The sequence below is a fragment of the Rhopalosiphum maidis genome, chromosome 2, assembly GCF_003676215.2.
Source record: "Rhopalosiphum maidis isolate BTI-1 chromosome 2, ASM367621v3, whole genome shotgun sequence".
In the NCBI taxonomy this organism is placed as follows: Eukaryota; Metazoa; Arthropoda; class Insecta; order Hemiptera; family Aphididae; genus Rhopalosiphum; species Rhopalosiphum maidis.
In genome coordinates this window covers 54362755-54385546 of record NC_040878.1, presented here as the reverse complement: position 1 = coordinate 54385546, position 22792 = coordinate 54362755, and the positions used below count along the sequence as shown (strand labels likewise).

Below are 22792 nucleotides of genomic sequence, written 5' to 3'. Positions count from 1 at the left end.
AACCTCTGGGCTCTGATAAAATATGAATCATCTGTAATTAGCCATCTAACTAGAAATAAAAAAAATATTTAACAATGGACTATGACCTGCGATACAGTTATAATATTATTATAATTGTTCAATCCATACAACAGATTAGATAGATAAAAGATAGAAAACTAACATTATTTTAATTTTCAATATTCAATTATCTAAGAAATTGCTTATACAGGATCTTTTTAAGGAGGATGTCTAGTCAATAATTAATGTAATGTTATTTCAAACAAGTCACGAAAAAAATATGTCATGAGTCGATTTCCTAAAGGTACTGTCTCCCTGAAGCGTCCAGACGCGACGTCTATAGCGTCAACTACCGGTCTGGACATAGATTAGAGTTTGTAGAAAAAATTTAAGAAATGCATCATAATATATGCGACCAGAGCCATGCCGTTAAGATTTGGCGCCAAGGGCAATATTAAAAATATTCACCCCCTATTTTATTATGATTTTTTATTATTATACATTTCAATTTTTTAGGTGCCCCTTTAAACCATGCGCCCGGGGCGCAGCACCATAGGCCCCCCCACGGCACAGCTCTGTATGCGACAGACGTACACTCTTTTACAGATTTCTAATTTTTTATTCCAGTTTTTTTAAATAAATATTAAGGTACAATGAGAATGGTATAAGTTTTAAATATGAATATCTAGTTTTTGATAATCGGTTCAATTTTTTTTTTGAAAAGAGCATACATAAACAATTTATCCAAGAGGCAAGAATTTAAAAAAATCAAACAACTTTTAATACGTACATATTAGTATATAAAATATAATATATATAGATTTGTGATGTAACCGTTGCAATGCTAAATGCAGACGTAAATAATATTATTTTTAATTCTGTGATTGATGGCGCGTTGAAGGTGAAAATGTGGAATAATATGTCGATATATAGTAATACGGTACTTCGTACCTACGAATGATATACCTTATAATATAACAGTAGACAGTACTTGCCCACCCGTCTCACTCCACATTATTTTATCAAATTTGAATAATATAAAATCTAAAAAGTAAAAAAGAGTCAAAAATAAAGTTCCCGGGCAATGAAGCACATTAAGATTATTCTAGAATTTGGTTAATATCTATACAAAAAAATAACACAGTTAATCATACGTATACGTTATCCTGTACGTAACCTGTATGTTATCGAGTGTAGAATAAACTACACTTATGAGTATAATATACAATAATAAAAAATATATATTATGATTCTATTCATTTCATAATTTTAAGTCATTTAAAAACAATATTTTTCTAAAAATGTATGTTTTAACTACTTTTTATCGTCATAGTTTTTTTTGAATTGTGTTAATGACAACATTTATTTTTAATTACATATTCCGAAGTAGAAATAGTAGAATATGAAATAAAAAATGTATGTTGTCATTCTAAAAAATAAAAAAACTTAAAAATTATAATGATAAAAAAAATTGTGAAAATTGTAATTTTTTTTCAAGAAAATTATTTTGTAATGACTTAAAATTATGTAAAAAACATTCAATACAAAAACGTATAAGTGGTTTTATTAAATAATAAGTTTATTACATTAAATATATTACTCAGTATAATATATTGTAGAAATGTATAGTGGATTAAAAGTTATAATAAATATATTTATTTCATTATTTGTATTTTAACCTTATAAGGTTAATAACTTCATGGATTGTTTAACATTAACAATATCTAGATAGGAACTAATAACAACTATCTTACTAAGAACCTTATTATATTAAATTGTTAATAATTTTAATTTAAAAACGCGACAATACTTTTTCGGTTAATATTTAGATAAATCTAATGAAGTATATAGTTCAGGAAGGAGATCACTAAATGGCGGTTCGCTGGACGTATACGACCCGTGAACAAATTTTATCCAGCCCGCAGACAAAGAATAAATAACACGCACTACGACAACATTATATTTGTCATTATATGTACTTAGAATTTTGATGGCCCAAGAAAAATGTTCAGATTTCTAATGTGGCCCAGTGGCCCTTAAAAAATATTATTTGGTGACCTATGATATATATATCTATAGCCTATATAGGCTATATAGGTAATAAAATTGCATAAGACCGCATGTTCGCATAGTATAATCATAAGTTGTTACTAGTAATTATTAGTTTGAAATATGTTTGGTTTGTATTAATTTTAAATACGAATAACAAATGTAAATAATATCTACATATTTTGTGTATCTAGATATTTTTATTTTTTTAATACCTAGACTAAAGCAGACAAGCAGTTACTCTACGCTACGTAATTTTTAAATGTAAGAGATTATATTATACCTATACCTATAACATATTATTTACATTATGTTCCACATTTCTTTATTTTTCCATTCAGTGTGTATAACCTAACTTAACCTAAGCTTTAGATTGTATTATTACATTATTTAAAATCATCTAGTTTTCTTATGCAGTAGAAGTCATTATAACATTTATATTTTATTCTATATTAGGTATTTAGGTATTTAAGTATACAACCTGATGGCTAGACTGGCAGGTAAATTACTATAGGTAGATACATCTCGATATATGTTATGTATACATTTCATACTTAATCGTATTAGATACATAATTTATTCTTAAATGTTACAGGTGAATCATTACAGGTTGGTTCTTCAACACAAGTAATAATACTGTATGTAATACTCCATACGCTATATTGTATATACTATACAGTATATTTTATATACGTATATACTAATATAGGTACTATGTATATATTATGTTTATGTGTGTGTGTGTGTGTGTAAATCATGTATAAATGTATACATGGAACTGTCATTAAATATAGCGCATACTCAAATTCGTTAAATTTGCATTAGTATTGGTTAAATTATATTTTCATAAGGAGCTTATTAAAATAATATATATTAAATTATCACTACACGTGCAATGTGTTTCATGCCATTAATAAATAATATCTAATCGGTACTTCAGACCTCAGAGACGTGTGTAAACGGCATTATAGTTTAATGTTATTACGAAGTGAATCATAGATAATATAATATAGTTATATAGGTACATTACAATAGTACCTATAGCCTATAGACATTAAGCAGGTTGAATTATATTATTATTGTATAATAATTATTATTTATATTACTATATTATAGTAATTTTACGTTAATTAATGTTTAATAATTTATAATATACTTCCTTAGTAGGTATTTACATATTATTCCATTTTTAATTATTATGTTGTACATTAATTGTACTATATTATATAAAAAAAAATGAAAACTAAATAATGTATATTTATTTTGCTTAGTGTATATTAGAGCAACCAATAAAAGATTTTTTAATAATTTTAAGATATAGATAAAAAAAGGCTTCAGATATCAAATGAATTAATCGCGTGTTATGAAAAAGAACAGTACTGTTAGAGTGTCAGTACTAAAAACATCTGCAGAGAAAAGAAACGAAAACTAGTAGAGTATCACGCCTAAGGAATAAAAAAAAATGTTAGAGAGAACAAATCAACAAACAGATGTGCATGAATATTTATAGATATCGGTAGTAATGGCAGTATGATAGAAAAAAATATAAGTATTATAATACTTCGTCTTTTAAAAATTAAAATTAAAAGAAGATATTTCAACATATAATGTCATCACGGAAAATTAAATTCCCTAAACGATGCGTATTTAATAAAATTTAAAGTCACAGTATAGTGATTATGAAACTAATGAAAATTTTATGTAGACAAAATATCTGTTTATAATTTATTTTCACTTATTTTTTTTTAATGCTCATAAATCATAATACTAATATAAACTGAGTTGGTACATGTCATCCATCATAAGAATTGTTGACAAAGTCAAAGTTGAGGTTACATAGGAGTAAAGGAGTTATAGCATCGGAAAAATCAAAATGTTGTGATTAAAATCACCTTATACTTTCATGTGGAAAAAATAACATTTCAAATTTGTATTTTCCATGCCAATTAATAAGTATCAAGAAACAAAGTCCCTAAATCCCTAAAGTAATACATGGTAATATATACCTATGTTTATTGTTTATATCATTTTTGACCATTGGAAATAATTGTCTAAAATATTCACCGAATTTATAGGTCATGGTGACGCATTGCGACAAATATTACGTAAATTTGTTCAGTAGTAAAATGTATTCTGTTAATTTTAAAATTTTAAATCAAAAATCACTTGAATGTTTTATTAATAATCAGTATATATCATATTATAGGTATTACTGAATGCAATTATAGGTACTAGAGTTTTAAGACCATATTGTATTAATATTATAATACATTTTTGATGTACACTGTATACGCTTAATATATTCTATATTTTGGTATAAATAGCTGCTACGTATTATTCATGTTCAATTAAACTATTAAACTAATATTATATTTGGTGAATTCGTTTTTAAAACTGACGTAGGTATATTATATATTTATATATTCCCATTATTCGTGTAATTATTATAAAAATATATAGTGTGTCACCGACATATATACGAATATATAGAATATTTTATATTTATATAATATGTACGTATGTACCTATATATACTTTATGCAGGTATTTAGTAGAAGGTTATGGCCGTTCCAGACCACTGCGGTGAAACAGTGACCTTTCCTTATTTTTATTATATTTCGTGGTTCGTACATAATAATAATATATAAAATGAATATAGAACGCGTTTAATAAATAATATAACTCTATTAGAATTTAGAACACAATAATATTATATGTACATTGTACATACCTACCTATACCATCGCGCCGCAGCAGTTGGTTAGACTTAGAAAAGCGCAGTCATATTATACTCATATTATGTATTATATATTTTTATCCATCACGAATCTAAATTTTCTATTTAATTATCATTCTTGCAGTGAATAATAATATTAGTATAATAGCATTGTTGTTATCTTTCACTTCGTAACCTTGACATAACCGTTGAATCGAGTGACATTGTTAAAAAATTAAGGTTCATATTTATATATAAGAATACATAAAAAAACGAACGTATTATATGTTATATACTACAATAAATATAAGATATATTAAACAAACCCGTGTTTATATCGCAGTTTTTAATATATTATAGATTGTAGACACTTCGGTGGAATAAAATGTATGTTCAAATGTTCAAACTCTGTAAACGCTAAAGACGCAAACAGTGACGACTATACTATATCGTCTATATCTCAAGTATATTGATATATTCGTAGATACACATACGTTTTCAACTTTTATATCCTTGAGCACCGGATGGGTTGGAATTGAAAAAAAAATGAAAAAAGTTCGAAACACATATTACATATTATAGTAAATGGATAAAAACCACTAATGGACGCAAATATCCAAAGCCATCAAGGTAGGTGGTGAACCGTGGACACATAGGCCTAGCAAAACATTAACAAAATATATTATAGAAAATAATAAATAAAACATAATTACAACAAAGAATATTAATTGCCGTGTTGTAACTTGAAAGGTACATTTTATATATTCGACACGGAGACGAATATTTTTAGAGGACCAAGTCTTCGATGCAATAGTAACTACTCCTTCCTATTTTCACCAATTTGTTCACATATATCTAGGTAATGAAACCTGTATTATTATAATATTAATATTACATATTTATATGTATATCTTATGTAAATATCTACGTATTTATAAACATATTATTACCTATTATGGGGATGTAAGCATGATGCACGTCCGGTATGTCCCGTTCCGCTCGTGGAGTCTGGAAACCGGATATTAAAGAATTTTTGCACGACCATTTTTGGAAAAAAAACAATAACATCGTCGACTATGGTGGACCGGATGACGCTAAAAAATAATATTATATTATAATAACATCCATTAACATGTGCCACACGTAATAATAATATTGTATTGGTTATACTATACCCAATATTTTATTCAATCACCGTCTTTACGATCGTGTATATATATATATACCTGTATTCATTTTATTAATACTAATCTATTATGAAATAACCCAGAACATGTTGAGTTTTGACACACCAAGTAAATCCTTGAAGCTACCCCAATTACTTCACCCTTAAAATAATAATCATCGGTAATTGTTTAGCTACAAGAAAATTGCAAGAATACACACTGTTCAAAATTTAATAACTAGGCATATTTCAATTAAATCACTTAAATCTTCAGGTTTCTTCGTCATAAGACAATATTGTCTAATTTAAGAACAGAGAGACATTTTTATTTTTTGCTAATTTTCTTAAGTTATACCACTTTTTTTATTATGCTATTGTTTTTAAAATATTGAAAAATTATCGAATTGTATTAACCAAAGGCAAAATTCTAAAACAGTACAAATTATAACGAAATAATATAAACTTATAAACCGCATAAACCACAATGAAATTGAAAGTAAGATTTAAGAATGAAATACTATGGAATAACTCAATTATAAGTTCTTAGGACTCTTGTATCTAGAATGTTTATTTGATTTATTAACAAGAAAATCACTAAAATCTAAAATAAAACCAAGTATAATAACTATAATATGATAGGCATAAACGCGTAACTCAGGCTAATTTTTTTGGAAGAAGATGAGGGCTTTATCTTCATATTTTTTCTTTCTATGTAAAAAGTTTCACACCAGCTACTTATGTAATTTCGTCTATTTCTAATTGGTGCTTAAAAAAAGATAAATTCACATTAATATTTATAAGTACTTTAATCAATGAATTTAAATTTTTATTTAATACAATTATTTTGTCTTTTAAATAATACATATGGTAAGGTGATATTTTGTTCCGCGGGATAATTTGTTCCCTTTTGAGACATTTTGCTACCAAAAAACTGCGCTATGAAAGATTCAATGTAATCGAATTTCTTCTATAGTTCTATATACGAATCAATCGAAGTATACTACCTCAAATTTTGGTATGGATCGACCAACCAACAATAGCTTTGGTAAGATTAATTATTTATATTTTAATAAATTAAATATTGTTTGTATGTGTATTTTTATATATAAATTATTTATAGAACAAATTGCAGAACCAATATAAACTAACATAATCATTCGTGTTATTCATAGCCTAAATGCTTAACTGCCTACATCATCACTGTTAATTAATTCTTTAAAATTATCACTGGGCTGGAGAGGGTTAAGTCAAGAATATTTATACCGGTTCTCTAGCACAATTAACAATTAAGATAAATGTATAGTGGCAGGGAAACAATAAAAATTAGCAATGATAAGTATATACCTAATATATGAGTATCCAGGATCGAAAGATTATCCATTGATATAACTTGACTTTTTAAAATTATTATTAACTATTAAACTTCCTATAATCTGTACACATATATATATATATATTATAAAATTAATTTATAAATTGTTATAATATATTAATTAGGAATAAAATGATCTGTAGGGTAGTCAGTCACTATTCGGTACCTGCGTAATGCATTCACCGTTATTTCTCACGATCCTCACGGTTATCTAGCAAACACCTGTTACTATCTAGTACCTACATTGATAATCACGATTACGTCGGGAGTGGACGATACACATAATAGCACCGAACAAGTCACAAAACTATTAACTGGGTCTGTATCAAAAGCGAACGAAATATAATGCGTGAAACTGTGAAAGTCTCCCCCTCCCAATCGCCGCTATAAGCAACCGCTGTCGACCTTACGCGCTTTCGCCGTTGTAATATCGTATAGGTACGCACAACTAGTATATACCTTATACGCGGCGTAATATGCATAATATACCTAATAATACGACCTGCACATTGTCCGCACCAATAACTCTAATACGTCGGCGGTTTTCGATTTAATTAATAGTAACGAGTATCGATGAAGAACGACTAACGACAAATGAGTAAACAATTTTGAAATATAATAGGTAACGATAACATAAATATTTAAACAGTAAACACCGTCCAATATTTTCGTACCAGAATCCCATCAAATTCCAAAGTATAAAATTAAATACTAAAGTGCCGGAATGGCAATGCCGCCGCCCGCCAGTAATATAATTCAATTTGAAAGATGAAAATCACGAGTCGCGAGGGATTGAATTTTCCGTCGACTCCTCAACGGTGGCGCTACCTAGCGTCGGCGGCGACGTCCCGCGCTTCGACAACACAACAATAATAATATCACTTTTATACACCATACACTATACATATTCATTATTATTGAAGCAGTTGATATTGGTGGCAAGGAACGCGTATAATAGCAATAGTTTAATAGTGATTAGTGATTACGACGGCGACCTGCTACTCTGCTAGTGTGTTGTTATACCACAGCGTTCTGAGCACCGTCTTTTGTACGTTCTCTCTCCACCGCCGCTTAGAGTTCCACGACTTGTGCCGTACAGGTAGGCACTGACGTCGTGGCCCACCCGTTGAAACGATACAAAATCATCGACCGTCGTCAAACTCGATAGTCCGAGAAAGGGCCTACAAAAGAATTTTTCAACGGGTTCGGTCAGAACATCGTCATCACCTCCGCCCGCCGTCGTCCGTTCTTCACTACTTGTCGTCGTCACTGTCGGTGTCGTACGTCTGGTTTTTAATTGATAATAAATAATAATAATATTATATTATTATTGTTGTAACACAACTGCTGTATACGACGCCCTCTCCGCCACTGCCGCATGAACACCTTCGCGAGTGTCACGTACAGTCAGCAATTATAATTCAACGACGGCGATGTGTCGTCGATAGCCGCGTATGGTAGTTGGCAGCGGACAGGTTTTTGTTTATTGGTTTTTCGTTGTTTTCCTCTACCGAATAGTCGAACTCTGCAGGTACAACCGCGTCATTACCACAGTCGCCACAAACACAATATGTGGAAAGTTCGAGAACTCGCCGATAAAGTGTGAGTATTGAATACAAACTATAACTTTCCTTGATTTATCCTTTACCATCCACTGATTGGTTACTGCTGTTAGTAATTACTATTGAATTAAAATGGACTTTTTATATTTTTAGGACCAATGTAGTCCTCAACTATACTGAAATTGAAGCTAAAGTTAGAGAAGCCACTAATGATGAAGCTTGGGGTCCAACAGGTAAAATAGTTCTTCATTATACATTTTGTTCTTTTGTGCATTTGTTGAGATTTTTGGTGTTTTTTATTCTTCTATAGTATCTAAAATAAATAATCATAATTAAATCATTACACTCAGATAAGAATATGGATCTATTTTTTATAGATGGGAAATAATAACACACCTATAAGGTTTTATTCTACAGACAATTAATTGTTACTTTTCTGTTGTTTTTTTTTCATTATACTCATAAATTTAATACACACTCAGTTTCTCCGTTTAAATATAATGTTTAAGCTGAGTTTAATTTTAAAATTACCATTAGTATAATTTTTGTCTTACTATACTGTGTATTTGATATATTGGTCTTTATAATCTCTGTATTTTCAATTTACAGGTAACTTAATGCAAGAAGTAGCACAAGCAACATTTATGTTTGAGCATTTCCCCGAAGTTATGGGAATGTTATGGAAAAGAATGTTACACGAGAACAAGAAAAACTGGCGAAGGACTTATAAGGTGAGTGATATTATAAAATAGCCAAATAAAATATGTATGTATAAGAGAAATTAATTTTTACATATTTTTTTTATATTCATTTATCATTTTATTGAACTTTTTGATGTCTATTGCAATTAAATTAATTTATGTTATTAACTTTATAATTAGGTATAACATAATTACACATTATTATACCTCATTTTTAACTTCATTATCAAAAAAACTCATTATTAAATTCATTATACTGGTTCAATATAAATTATCTATGATTATTTTTTATAGAATATATAGTATAAAATATATTTAAAATTAAATTTATCTATTGGTAATATTTTATGGTCTTATAATAACTGTAAAACAATCTTAATATGCATTATCTTCATATCCAATTTAAGTTATTTAATATTTATTAAATAATGTAATAATTATTTATGATATATAATAATTTGTAATATTTTTTTCAGAGTTTATTATTGCTAAATTATTTAGTTAAAAACGGATCTGAAAGAGTGGTTACATCAGCACGTGAACATATTTATGATTTAAGAGGATTAGAAAACTATTCTTTTGTTGATGAATTTGGTAAAGATCAAGGAATAAATATAAGGTATAAATGTTGTATTATAATTTAGATTACCTAAACAAAATTAAATTTAAATATATTGTAATTAATTATCTATAGGCATAAAGTGAGGGAGCTGATTGATTTTGTACAAGATGATGATAAATTGCGAGAAGAAAGGAAAAAAGCTAAAAAAAATAAAGACAAATATATTGGACTATCCAGTGAAGCTATGGGTTACAAAGGATCAGGTAATGTGAAATTTGATAAGCTGTGAACTAATTTTTACAATGAATATTTTATTTATTAGGAGTTGAAAAATGGGATGATGCACCTAGGTGGAAAAAGGACAGTACTAATGAATTTAGTGACAAAAAAAGTGGTAGTACACTAGGTTTTGAAGAATCACCTAATAATAGGTAAATATATATAAATATCTACATTAAGGTAGGTATATTGTATTTTATTCACATTATGAAGGAACCTCGGCAGCATCCAGTTTATGTAGAAATAATCAGCCATCTGTCCTTAACTTTGTGTCAACTATTTGTTAGTACGCAATGTATAAAAGCTATACCCGGTATAAAATGCTTGAGGTTCCTCACTAACTTTTATAGAATGTATAGGCATTTAAGGTTATTATTAGATTAACTTTTGGTGAATGATTAATATTTTAATTACCAATATTCATTAACTTATGCATTATTGTATGATGTTTTTATAGTGATGAAAATGATATAGTGGATTCAGAACCAGAACTTGATTTGCCACATAAACCACCTGCAGAAGCTTATAAAGATCGTAGTATGTCACCTACCAAAATTCAAAGTCCAGCTAAACATAGAACACCTATTAAACGCATTGATTTGGGTGCTGCTGCACATTATGGCAAAACACAAACTGTGATCAACTCTCCAGTATCTACCAATAATCCTTTAGATATAGAAACAAGCTCTGTTGATTTGTTGAATATTGTAGGCAACAGCAATAAGCAATCAAATGATTTTGGAGATTTTAATGCTGCTCCTAATATTAACACTGCAGTAGAAAATAATAGGTAATTGGATATTTATAATTTATTAAATAAAATTGTTAAAAAAAATGTTATTACAGTGGAATCTCGATTATCCGGGGTAATTGTGGGGAGGGGGTCACACGGATAAATGAAAACCACGGTTAATCGAGACTTTTTATAATAATGTAATTTTTATTTCATTATAATTAGAAATACATACAAACATACTTACAATTTTATAACGAAGCAATTTTGAAATTTTTTATTTAATTATAATTAGATATACAATAATGTTATACGTCTACAGTCCATACTTATTTTTAAATTTGCGGAAGAGTGAGCACGAATAATCAAGGTTCTACTGCATTTTTTTCATTTTTTCTGTACCAATGGCATCTTCATTATAAAAAAATACGAATTCCTAAGTAATTTTAAAATAAATTTTATTCCAACATGTAGTTATATTGAAAACATAAGATATAAATATGCAATAAAGGTGAATAAGTTGGAAACCGATTTTACTAATTTTAAAAGAATATGTCAAAATAACAATAAAATACTTTTTTTCTTCAAAATTTACTTTTTTATTGAAATTAAATATATCATGTTCACGATACTTTATCGATGCTAATAGCTACAGTTATCAATAGTGCTGCCTCCAATACACGCGCGACAGTTTATAATTGTAAAGCAATTTTAACAGTGACAATAAACAATCATTCCCAATCAATTAACTAAGGAAATCAGGCAACATTCAATGATTATTTATGTATGCGCAAGTTGGTGTATCCTAAAGTTGATTAGAGTGTAGTTAGATATAATAATATTATATAACATTAAAAACTAGCAAAATAACATTACCATTCATTGTAAAAAAGCAAAAATAGTATTTGATTTTATGATACTAAAATTGTAGTAAGGTAGTAAGATTGTAATTTTTATGCTTAAATTATTCTAAGATAACTAAAATTAATCATGCATATACTTACTACTAAGTATTCAAAGTCTGTTATAGAACATAATATTCATAAAATATCATTTTTTCTTGTTTCAGTACCACTAATGATGAATTTGCTGATTTTAGTTCAGCATTTACTCAATCTATGTCTTTAAACAGCAATTCAACTAATTTATGTAAGATTTTTTCTCATTCAATTTCTAATTAATATCAGTTATAATATAAACTAAATTATTGTTTTTTTAGTTAACCAAAAAATTATTTCTAATTCTGATCTCCTAACATCGTTACCACAGACATCTACAAATGGAACAAGCCGTAACTTGTTAGATTTGAACTTTGACGCTTTAGATAACACAGGTAATATGCTTATCATCTATTTTTAACAGATATGATATTAGCCATTTCAATTAATTAATTATATTGGAACAGTTGAATTGCGCTTTCTAATTTTTGTAGAAGTTGGTTTCTTTAATATTTTATACAGATGAGGTTAGAAAACTGGATTTTTTTATTATAACTTTTCAGCAACTGGAATGATATTGAAGACACTTCTAGAATCCATTCACCAACGTTCAGATTCAAATATTAAAAGAATTTTGCAAGAATTTATTGAATATTTGCCAGGTCCAATGACTCCACAAAAATTTACAAAACTCGATTGTTACCCAAATTATTCTCAAGTTATCAAAGTATACAGCCAAATACTTGAAATAATTTTAGAACAAATTAATTTTGTTGATTACATTGATTTGATTTCACCAATATTTGCTCCGGATGGTGGTACTTTAGAAATGTTAGACATATCACTACATATTTTGTTGAACTATGTCACTTCAAATGTATTATCTTTTAAAACTGATAATGCCATAGAATTAATCGGCTTAATATTAACAAGTGATTTTATAAAATCTTCATTAATCACTGAAACTTTAAATTCTAACCATAATCGTTTTATGGTCGTTATTGAATTTGTTTTGTCGTTGCCACTTAGACTAGCCAATAAAGTTGGCAAGAATATACCTAAATTGTTTACACCTATAGAATTTTCTAATAGAATAATGTATCATATATTGTTTGTCATCGATCAATTGAGCCAATTTTATATTTTGGAAAACAAAAAACCTAATACAAAGCCACTTTCAATAATTTTTGGCAAAACTATTGCTTCTTATCTTCAAAATGATTTTGCTACTTCTTTGAAAATTTTAGAATGTTGGTGTTTAAATGAAAACTATGCTGTAATTATAAGGAATATTCTCTCAGAAGTTGACCGACGAGCAATCGATAGACTTGGTTATTTGTTTTGTCGTAAATTATCAACATCTAATTCATTATATAATCTTATTTCAAATGCAGTGAGTGATGTGCCTAATTGGAATTACACTTTGTGCAAAAAAATGATATTTCTTTTTTATCATGAAGACGACAATATAGTATTAAATCTAATGAATTATTTATACTTGGTTCAAAAACATTCTAATTCTAATATATTAAGTACCATAATCTTAGACCTTGTTCAAATTTGGGGGGATAAAAGTGCTTTATCTCATACACCTTTTGAACAACATTTCTACTTATCAAAACTTATTATTATTGGTTCAGTATGTCTATCAAATATAGCATTGGATGATGAGTTTAAAAGAAATCTTGAGATTAAACTCTTTGAAGGTGTTCCAATTCATCTAGAGAGTTCAGAAGAAAAAGTTCGAACCATAGGAATGATAGTGGCAGAAATTATTATTGGTATTGTAAAGCGGAATGAAAAAAAAGGGGCACCAACTTTAAATTTTGAGTACGACAAATTACAGGAAGAATCTAAATTGATAGTAAAATCATTGAATGAATTAAAAGATTTTAAAAATAGTAATGAATTAGTATTTAATGATGCTTTTAAAATGTTAAAAAACTTTTTTAAAGACTTAAAGATTATCAAAACTCAATGTTCCAATACAAAAAGTACATGTCATGAAAAAATTGTGGAAAACACAAACAATACAATCGAAAATATTTTAGATAGCGATGATGATGAATTTGAGCCTTATGATTTATCTAATGATGTTGAAATGGATGTAAAAAATAGACCTAAATATGTACGTGATCTTATTGATGGTTTTAATGAACAAAAAGATAGTAAGGTGTGGCTTGGTAGTTTAGAAGCATCTGAAAGTCTTATTAAATCACAATTGCCCAATGATGACATTTTATTTGCCATTGAGCTGTTGACATTATTAATCAGTATGGAACAACAATTTTACAAAGATAATTTTGAGAGCCTGAGATATCAATCTGCTGTTGCTGTAGTAACTACTTTTCCTTATGATTGTGCTAAACACCTTTGCCACCTTTTTTATGATTCTATCGGTAAATATGCAGTATCTCATCGCATTTTGATACTAAATGTATTGACTGGTTCTGCTAAAGAATTATCAGGCTTTCAAAAGGTTGAAGAGAAACAAGAAGAACAAATCACAGAAGTGAATACTTCAAAGTATTGGGAAGATATTATCAAAAAAAGAGTTCAGTTAAAGACCAGAATAATTTCCAATCCTAGAAAACCTATAAAATGTCAAAGTAACCGTTTTGTATCTATAGCTGATGCATTTTTCTTCCCTCTTATTCGTGGGAATTTAATTGAACCAATTGTTTCTCAACAAATTGATAATGCTAAACAGTTAAACATTCTTGGTGTACATTTATTAAATTCTTTATCAGTTATCCTATGCTGTGCAGTTAATTCTACGCATGTAACCCGTATGGGTGTAGAGCTTTTAGAATGGACATGGTCATTAAGATTTCATAAAGACGTTAAGATAAGAATTGCTGTTATGGGCTGTCTAGCTGCCGTCTTGTTGTCTGTGCCTAAATCTAGATTAGTGGATTTGGGAAGCTCATTAGTTGAATTTGTAATGTGGTTGGAAAATGTTGTCACATCTGAAGGAGTAATGAATAAAGTTGATAATGAAGTCAATCAAGAAGCAAGACAATTTGCCATTCAAGTTTTGTTACTTTATAGAAATGTTGTTGGTGATCAAAACATGTTCTCATAATATTAATATTTTAATTCCATAAAATTTGTATATTCTGATTTAAGAAAAAATATTGTTAGTTTTTAATTTAATATAAATTAAAAATAATAATTTATTTTAATTCTCATTTTGCATTATTTATTTATTTTTTTATTCCTTTATTATGTTAGTAATTGTGTGTATAAACAAGACCTTTGCAATTTACAGGGTCTTCATTGCCATTGAATCAAATGATTCAACCGGTAACATTTGCTCAGAATAGTAACACAGAAAATCAATCTTCAGGAAGCTTAAATAAATTACAGGTAATTTAGGTTATTGTTATAGTAACTAATAAAATCTAAAAATAGTCTATTAAAATCAATTTTACAAATAATGGTTCAATTGTCTGTGGAATTTTTTAAGATTAGAAAAATAATAGTAGTCTTAAATGCAATTTTGTTCATGTGATTTTTAAATATTTATTTTATTCAAATTTATTCAAATTAAACAAAATATTTTTCCTTGAATTTAAACTTTAGTTACAAAAATAATTTAATCGTGTGTTTTATGTCAATTTTTATTTTGTAGCTGGGCAGCACATGGAGTGGAGTAAAGGGCCTAAATATAGACTTGGATAATTTATTATCGCCTGGTAGTAAATCTCCGAATTCAATTTCAATGTCTATGAACCAAATGGCTAATAACAACAATAGTCTTGGTAAATACAATTGATGAAATACTATTCAGTTAAATTTATGTTAATATTAATTAGTAACTAATCATTACATAGTAAATATCTCTATTGAACATAAATAAATTATTGTTTTGAAAATCAGTATTTTCATCAGCACTATCAGTAATTTCATTAATACGATAGGAAATAGGTATCAGACATTATTCCAATTAGTATGCTATTTGTTTAATTTATTATGTATTTTAGGTGGAAAACAGAATGCCTTCTTTGATTCTAATGATGTACTAATGCCTACTCAACAAGCATTCTCTGCTAGCTTCAAGTGATATATATTATACTAACTTTAAAAGTTACAATATTATTCTTTATTATCGTGCAAGAAAAGATTTCAAAACTTGTGGGAAAGTATATCCTATTTATATATTTTTTTTTCTTAAAAGGTTGTGGGACTCTTATTAACCAAACTAAGATCATAGTATAGTGATATAATAATATCACCGAAAAATAATAACCATAATTAATGAAATCAACCAAATTATTATTATGGTTCGTTTCTATAAGTCTGGAAAATTGTTACAAAATTTTAAAATATCCTTTTACACTTCTCCTTTGTGTAAAAATATATTTTAATAAGCTCAAATATGAATATTAATATAATATTCATTCATGCTTTTCATTTAAAATTCTAAATGTTCATTTATTTTCAGTGTTTTTATTTTTATTTTTACTCACAGATATTAATCTGTTGGAGTTTAAAAAATGAGTTCTTTTAAATTTATGTGTTATTTTTCATGTTTAATAATCATTAAAGTATCGAATACTCGGTTTAAATGTATATAATAAATATTTAAAAATGAAAACTTCATCATTAACATCAGATAATATTTTAATAACATATCACATCAACATGTACGTGTCAATGGTCATATCATTTGTTTGTTTGTTATTTCTTAAGCCAAATTTGTACCTGATTTAATGATGAACATTTTAGTTTGAGTTTGGTGCTTATATTTTAGGACGTCAACCTTATAAAATATGTTTCTTGCATGGCTCAAATGAACCATATCCAACAGTATTTTTTTTTCAAACCACATTATTTGTTGCAATTTGTTAATTTTTGGGTTATTTGAATACAGTTAATTTTAAATACCTAATATTTACAATTTTATTAAGTTTATGTATCTAATCTATGTTTTATTTTAGTTATTTGTTAATTTTTAAGTCAACCTTTTTAATTTAATTCCAATATTATTTCCTTTCAAATTTTAATTAGAATATTAATATTTACCTATTGTGTTATTAATAAAAATATTTTGTTGATTAAAATGTTGTCTTAATTTGCATTGATACTACTTTATGTTACTAATTTTTATTTTGTGATTTAACTTTTTCTTGTTTTATTCAATACCCATAGGTATCAATAATTTGTTTCATTAATCTCTGAACTCTGAAGAATGAATAAAATCTATCATCTGTAGATAGTTTAAAAGAGCGCAATCCCTCTTCCTGTAGTCTGGTTTCAAATATTATGTTAGTTGACGTACTTTGATGTTATAGGTATTGATGTGTCTCCAGAGTGTTAGTATCATTTTTTTTTTTTTTTGACACCAGCTAATGATGATCAATAAATATAATATGATTTTTACTCATAAGCATAACTAAAGCATGTTATGTAGCAATATAATGTACTGGGAATTGGGGGATTGCCATCCTTATACAGCTATAATAATTTTTGTTAGTTTATATTATCCATGAGAAATTAGCTACTGTTAATATAACATTCGTCTTATGATTCACAATTGCTTAAGCATTATTATACAACGAATTATTGTCTGTACTCTGTATAATCGACCAATAATAAATGTGGCGTTATGGATTTTGACTTGACTATGAGTCATGCGATTTATTATGCGCTGAAAGTCGACTGACAAGACTCTACCTCTTGATGCCGAACATTTTAAATCGATGACGCTTGAATTCGAAATCCGATTGCGGTCGCCACAACTGTCTCAACCATAGACATTAGACGTCCCAATGGAGTTGAAAAATATGTCCAAAATAGTAGTGCTAGTCGTTGGTGTAGAATGATTAACACGAATCAAACGTATACGCCGATCATCATAGAACCGTACTAAAAATTCTTCAAACGCCATGTTGTGTTGCGGTCTGCGCCTTGCCGAACGATTGGGAAAGAGAAAAAGTCTCCGGAAAAAAAATACAAATTGGAATATTTTAAATTAACCTTATATAATCACTCTGTAAAACTTCAAATGTTTTCTAAAAAAAACCTAGTACATTTATAATAATAGCTAATAAATATATTAAACAAACATTCAAAAAAATTAGTAGCCAAAAATTATAAAAAATATATTATGTCAGGAAAACTTTATACGTTTCAAACTAACATATTATGCAGTGATTAAATATAAGTTTATATCATGAAAGATCATACAGAGGGACTATATAAGTTTTATTTAAAATATTCTAATTTGTACTTCCCCCCCAAGACTTTTTCCTACCATCGAACGATTGACTCTGCTGCATAGTTTATAATGTTTATACACAGTTAAGGTATACAATCTACAAACAATTTTTGTAGATTGAATGATTTTTAAGTTTAAATAAAATTTAAATAGGGAACCTACTGTAAATTTTATTGATTAATATATTATATACCCAATAAATATTTAATTTCCGTTTACCGAAACAAAATCTTTGCGTGAGCCCATCTATTTAAAATTACATTTTTTAAAAATCCTTTCTTAATGCACTATACTATTTGCACCCCTCTCACTATTACATTTGTACCAATGAGGTACTCCCACTTAGTTTATGCAGAATATGGACAAAATACACTCGCAAGAAATGATTTTCTGTTTTTAAATAATTGTAAAGGTAACTCCTTAATATTTTAAAACTAACTAAAAAACGTATTCAAATTTGTGTTTACTGTTTTTATGATAGCGTTAAAAAGAGAGTTAAAAATCATCTTGTTTTAGAAAAAAATATATTAAAATCTTATATGATCCTATCATAATAAATAATTGGGAGCACAATCAGTCTTTAATCTAAAATCTATAATTTAAAAATATACTTATCTATATCTTTAGTCGTGATCGGGAGACACGTAAACACAGATAATATATAATATAGATAATATAGATATTATCTATGCACGTAAGCAACTTTTTCTGTCTTAATTCGTGGTAAACACTAAACTAACATGTAACCGTCGCGATCCTAGCGGTAAATTCATCTAATGTGTTCTCGAACCTCTAACAGTACACACAAATACTATATATCTATAGTATTTGGTACACATGTCATGCACCCGTGCAAAGGACGCCACAAGTTGAGAACCATTACCTACAGTGAATGTGCGGGTAGCAACACAACGGCAATAGGATGCCAGTTTTGAGTTTTAGTGTTCGTGTCCCCGACTATAGGTATTAGGACTTATGAGTTTCATAATCAGATTAATATTATCAAAAGAGAACCTTATGGTTTTAGTAACTCGAAATATAAACATTATTTTGTCAATATTAAAAAGTTTTGTTGATACAATGATTTTATATATAAAATTAAATATTAATCATGAATAGCCACGAAGATTAATTTCTGTTAGTCTATATAACCCAGATTCCCAACCAGGGCGCGAAATTATTTGAAATATAGTTTTAGTTCATAGGCCATCCGGATTTTTAAGAAAATGACTAAGGGTGCCGTGAGTCAAAAAAGGTTGGGAACTTCTGATATAACCTAACAGAAATTATACATGAGAAGCAGCGAGAATGTATGTTCGACAAAAGCAAACATTATATTATGACATTTATAACATTAAACTAGAGTACTTGTCTACTACTCATACAGTCATCGTAATTTCCATTGATGACTAACAATTTTTTATATCACGTATTTTGCACATGCACAACACAATTTAATTTTTTTAAGTAATTTTGACAATCTTAAAATAGGTATTACTTTTTTTATGGGGACATTTGAAAAATGTTGTGTATGTCTCGCCAATTCTTAAATATGCAAAATTTGAAGAATAAAAATTATACAGATATAACCTTGAACAATTTAAATTAAAAATTTTTTCAATTATCAAAATAATAAAAAGTATATTGTTAAAAAACAAAATTAAAAAATTAGAATTATGTTTTCTGATAGCAAAAATACATGTTTTTAATCAGGTACTTAATGAGTAACAGTGGCGGCTCGTGGGTTTTTAATGAAGTAGTGCACATCCAAAAAAAATATAACCAATATAATATATATATATATATATATATTATAAATTGTATTAAATAATATTGTTTACAAATTTTAGTTATTTACAAATTACTTTTTCTTTTGCTTATACCTATTTTTACAAGTGTCAAGTACCTATAATAATAGTAAATACATAATAATAATAATAGTAATAATACATTTTCAAGTAAAAAACTATGACAAAGTAGATACAAATTATTATATTTCAGGTACATATTTATATGTTAAATCGATTCTCCTCTCTTTTTTTTCTGCAAATCTGTTTATTACTTCTTCGTTGAAGTTTGGAATGTTGTTGATCATCCGTTTTTCGATCGATAACATAGCTAGTGCTGTAAGTCGATCTTCTGTCATTGAATTTCTCAAAAATGTTTTAATACGTTTCAATGTAGAAAACGACCTTTCGGCTTCAGCTGTAGTCATTGGAATAGTTGAAATTATTTTTAAAAGTTTGTAGCTTTCAGAAAATATATGTATTAAATTATTTTCAATTATAAATTTCAATAAATGAACTAATGAATTGATATCACGGAAATCGGTTCTTTTGTAGAACAGTTGTAGTTCAGTTTTAAGTTTAGTAACATCCAAAAAAGGATATGCTTCAATTGTTTTATTAAAATGGTCACCTGGGAAGTTATTTTCGTACATAAGAAATTTGGTAGATAAAAATAGGTGCGAAGCATTTAAGTGGTTTTTATAATCAAACCGTTCTTTAACGTTGACAATAAAAATGTCACATACTTCTTTTGCAGCGATTTTTCTTGTTTCAATAGTATCATCATGTTTTCGTTTTTTCGTTGGATGATTTTGAGAAGTTTCAAAGATGTTATCAATATTCTGTCTTTCTTTTAATATATTTTCTTCGAACCGAAAAATTGCCTTTGAAAGTTCTACAGGATCCATAGTTGGTTTTTGTAGTTGATTATATAAAATATCAACATGAGGCATTAAAGAATGAAACACTCTTAACCAAAATATAAATCTATCGTCAATTAACATCCGATGCAAAGCTCCAGCTTGATTAATTGCTATGGTTTGATTGAATGTTGATTCAATTTCTTTCATACATTCAATTAACGACTCAAGATTCTCATACACAGTATTTACTATTCGACTTTTAAAATTCCATCTAGTATTAGATGATCGAGGAACTCTGTGTTTAACAATTTTATCTAAAACCGTAACCCGCTGCGGACTGTTGGAAAAAAAATTGGTTATATCAGTTAGGTTTGAAAAAAAAATTCTTATCTCACGATTTTGTGAAGTTGCTTGAATTAAAATTAAATTAAGCTGATGAGCATAACAATGTATGAAATGTGCATTTTTATAGCTATTGTTTATTATTTTTTGTACACCATTGAGACGTCCACTCATCACGTTTGCGCCGTCGTAACTCTGACAAATTAACATATCTGGTGACTCTAGGACTTTTTCCAAATTAAATATTATACATTCAGACAACGATTTCGCATCGTGTCCAGTAGGATTGAAAAATCCCCAAAATCTTTCTACTGGTGTTCCATCCGATAGTAAATATCTAAATATTATTGACAATTGAAACTGAGCAGATACGTCAGTTGTTTCGTCAGCCATTACAGAAATATATTCTGCTTGTTTTATTTCATTTTTAATTCTTTGTTGACATACAGCTAAACAACATTCTAGTAAATCATTTTGGATTGATTTGGATAAACCTTTAAATACCGAAGAGTTCTCAATATGACATTTTAGTACCGAATCTAACTCTGAACTAAAGTTTATAAGACCTCGAAATACGCCGGGATTCTCTGAATTTGATTTTTCATCGTGACCTCGGAGTGCAAGCTCAAATGCTCCACAAAATTTAATACAATTTATGATTTTATTCAATATATAACGATTATGACTTATTTTTTCATTGTATTGTTTGATATTCAACCGATATGCACTAGAAAGTTGTTGTCTTATGTCTTGTTTCCCTAATAGTTTTAAATTTAATTGAGAATTTATGTGTGTCATTGATTTTTCGTGTGTTTTGATTTTAGAAGTTAAATGAATTAAATCGTTTATTCCATTCTTTACCCAAGCGGCATCATTAGATTTTTGACCAAAAAGTAGACAGGGAAAACAATACAAACGATTTGTTTCTGAACAACCACAAATCCAGTCATTAGTTTTATATATATCATTTTTAAATTGTCTTACATAATCTCTCGTTTTACATTTAGTAATTTGTTTAATATTTAAATCTGGAGTAGGCCTACCTTTATTTTTTATTTCCATCTTTTTCTCCAACGAGATTGATGAAAAATTACATTGCAGTATTAATTGCTGTACTGAGTTCATTTTAAAAATTGAAAACAAATACACGAGTAATAATATATTAATATACGTTAATGTCGGTCGTCGATAATAAACAGAAACACGATGGTCACGATTAATAATGTTTTGAATTTCCGATAATGATCGACTAGCTAATATTATCAGCTGATAATCGAAATAATATAATAAATTAATGAGAGTAAAAATAAACTATAATAACATAATAATGCCGATGCCGACGCTCAGCGACGCGGCGACGTCGAAAATAATTCGCTGAAAATAATTTAATTGGTTATGTGCACACAAACAAATGTGCACACCAACTCCATTACAACGCGGGCTGCGTGTATCGACTTGCTTCAATTTTTACACTGTACAAATGTGCACAATGATTGTGTG

General features: G+C 28.0%; 2 protein-coding genes and 1 long non-coding RNA gene across 4 annotated transcripts; 1 reads left to right on the top strand and 2 right to left on the bottom strand.

Moving 5' to 3' along the window:
• Positions 1-5428: 5428 nt before the first annotated feature.
• LOC113551364 lies at positions 5429-8160 on the bottom strand. 2 transcript variants are annotated; one of them, XR_003405116.1, is made up of 3 exons: positions 7275-8160; positions 5716-5859; positions 5429-5634 (listed from the first exon to the last, which is right to left on the bottom strand). It is a non-coding gene; the product is annotated as an uncharacterized LOC113551364 (long non-coding RNA). The 2 variants fall into 2 exon arrangements; XR_003405117.1 differs by having other exon boundaries at positions 5429-5620.
• A 55-nt stretch (positions 8161-8215) lies between these two features.
• Positions 8216-15268, top strand: LOC113551363 (telomere length regulation protein TEL2 homolog). The gene is made up of 10 exons (XM_026953566.1): positions 8216-8904; positions 9018-9097; positions 9474-9595; positions 10042-10184; positions 10260-10390; positions 10450-10558; positions 10864-11196; positions 12209-12288; positions 12359-12472; positions 12641-15268. Exons 1-10 carry the CDS (start codon positions 8873-8875, stop codon positions 15160-15162), a joined length of 3666 nt encoding a protein of 1221 aa, XP_026809367.1. The 5' UTR covers positions 8216-8872; the 3' UTR covers positions 15163-15268.
• A 5022-nt stretch (positions 15269-20290) lies between these two features.
• Positions 20291-22354, bottom strand: LOC113552513. The gene is made up of 4 exons (XM_026955380.1): positions 22294-22354; positions 21501-21924; positions 20623-21287; positions 20291-20505 (listed from the first exon to the last, which is right to left on the bottom strand). The coding sequence occupies exons 1-4, from the start codon at positions 22352-22354 to the stop codon at positions 20291-20293; spliced, it is 1365 nt and encodes a 454-aa protein (XP_026811181.1).
• Positions 22355-22792: the final 438 nt, after the last annotated feature.

Bases quoted from the DNA above. Each gene is read 5' to 3' on its own strand.
- LOC113551363 (XM_026953566.1), top strand. From the start codon at position 8,873: ATGTGGAAAGTTCGAGAACTCGCCGATAAAGT. The intron at 9,098-9,473 runs GTAAAATAGTTC...TTCAATTTACAG, and splicing joins TGAAGCTTGGGGTCCAACAG to GTAACTTAATGCAAGAAGTA. The intron at 11,197-12,208 runs GTAATTGGATAT...TTCTTGTTTCAG, and splicing joins ACTGCAGTAGAAAATAATAG to TACCACTAATGATGAATTTG.
- LOC113552513 (XM_026955380.1), bottom strand. From the start codon at position 22,354: ATGGAAATAAAAAATAAAGGTAGGCCTACTCCAGATTTAAATATTAAA. The intron at 21,925-22,293 runs GTAAAACGAGAG...AATTTTGTGGAG, and splicing joins TATTAAACAAATTACTAAAT to CATTTGAGCTTGCACTCCGA. The intron at 20,506-20,622 runs GTGATATCAATT...CAATGACTACAG, and splicing joins CTACAAAAGAACCGATTTCC to CTGAAGCCGAAAGGTCGTTT.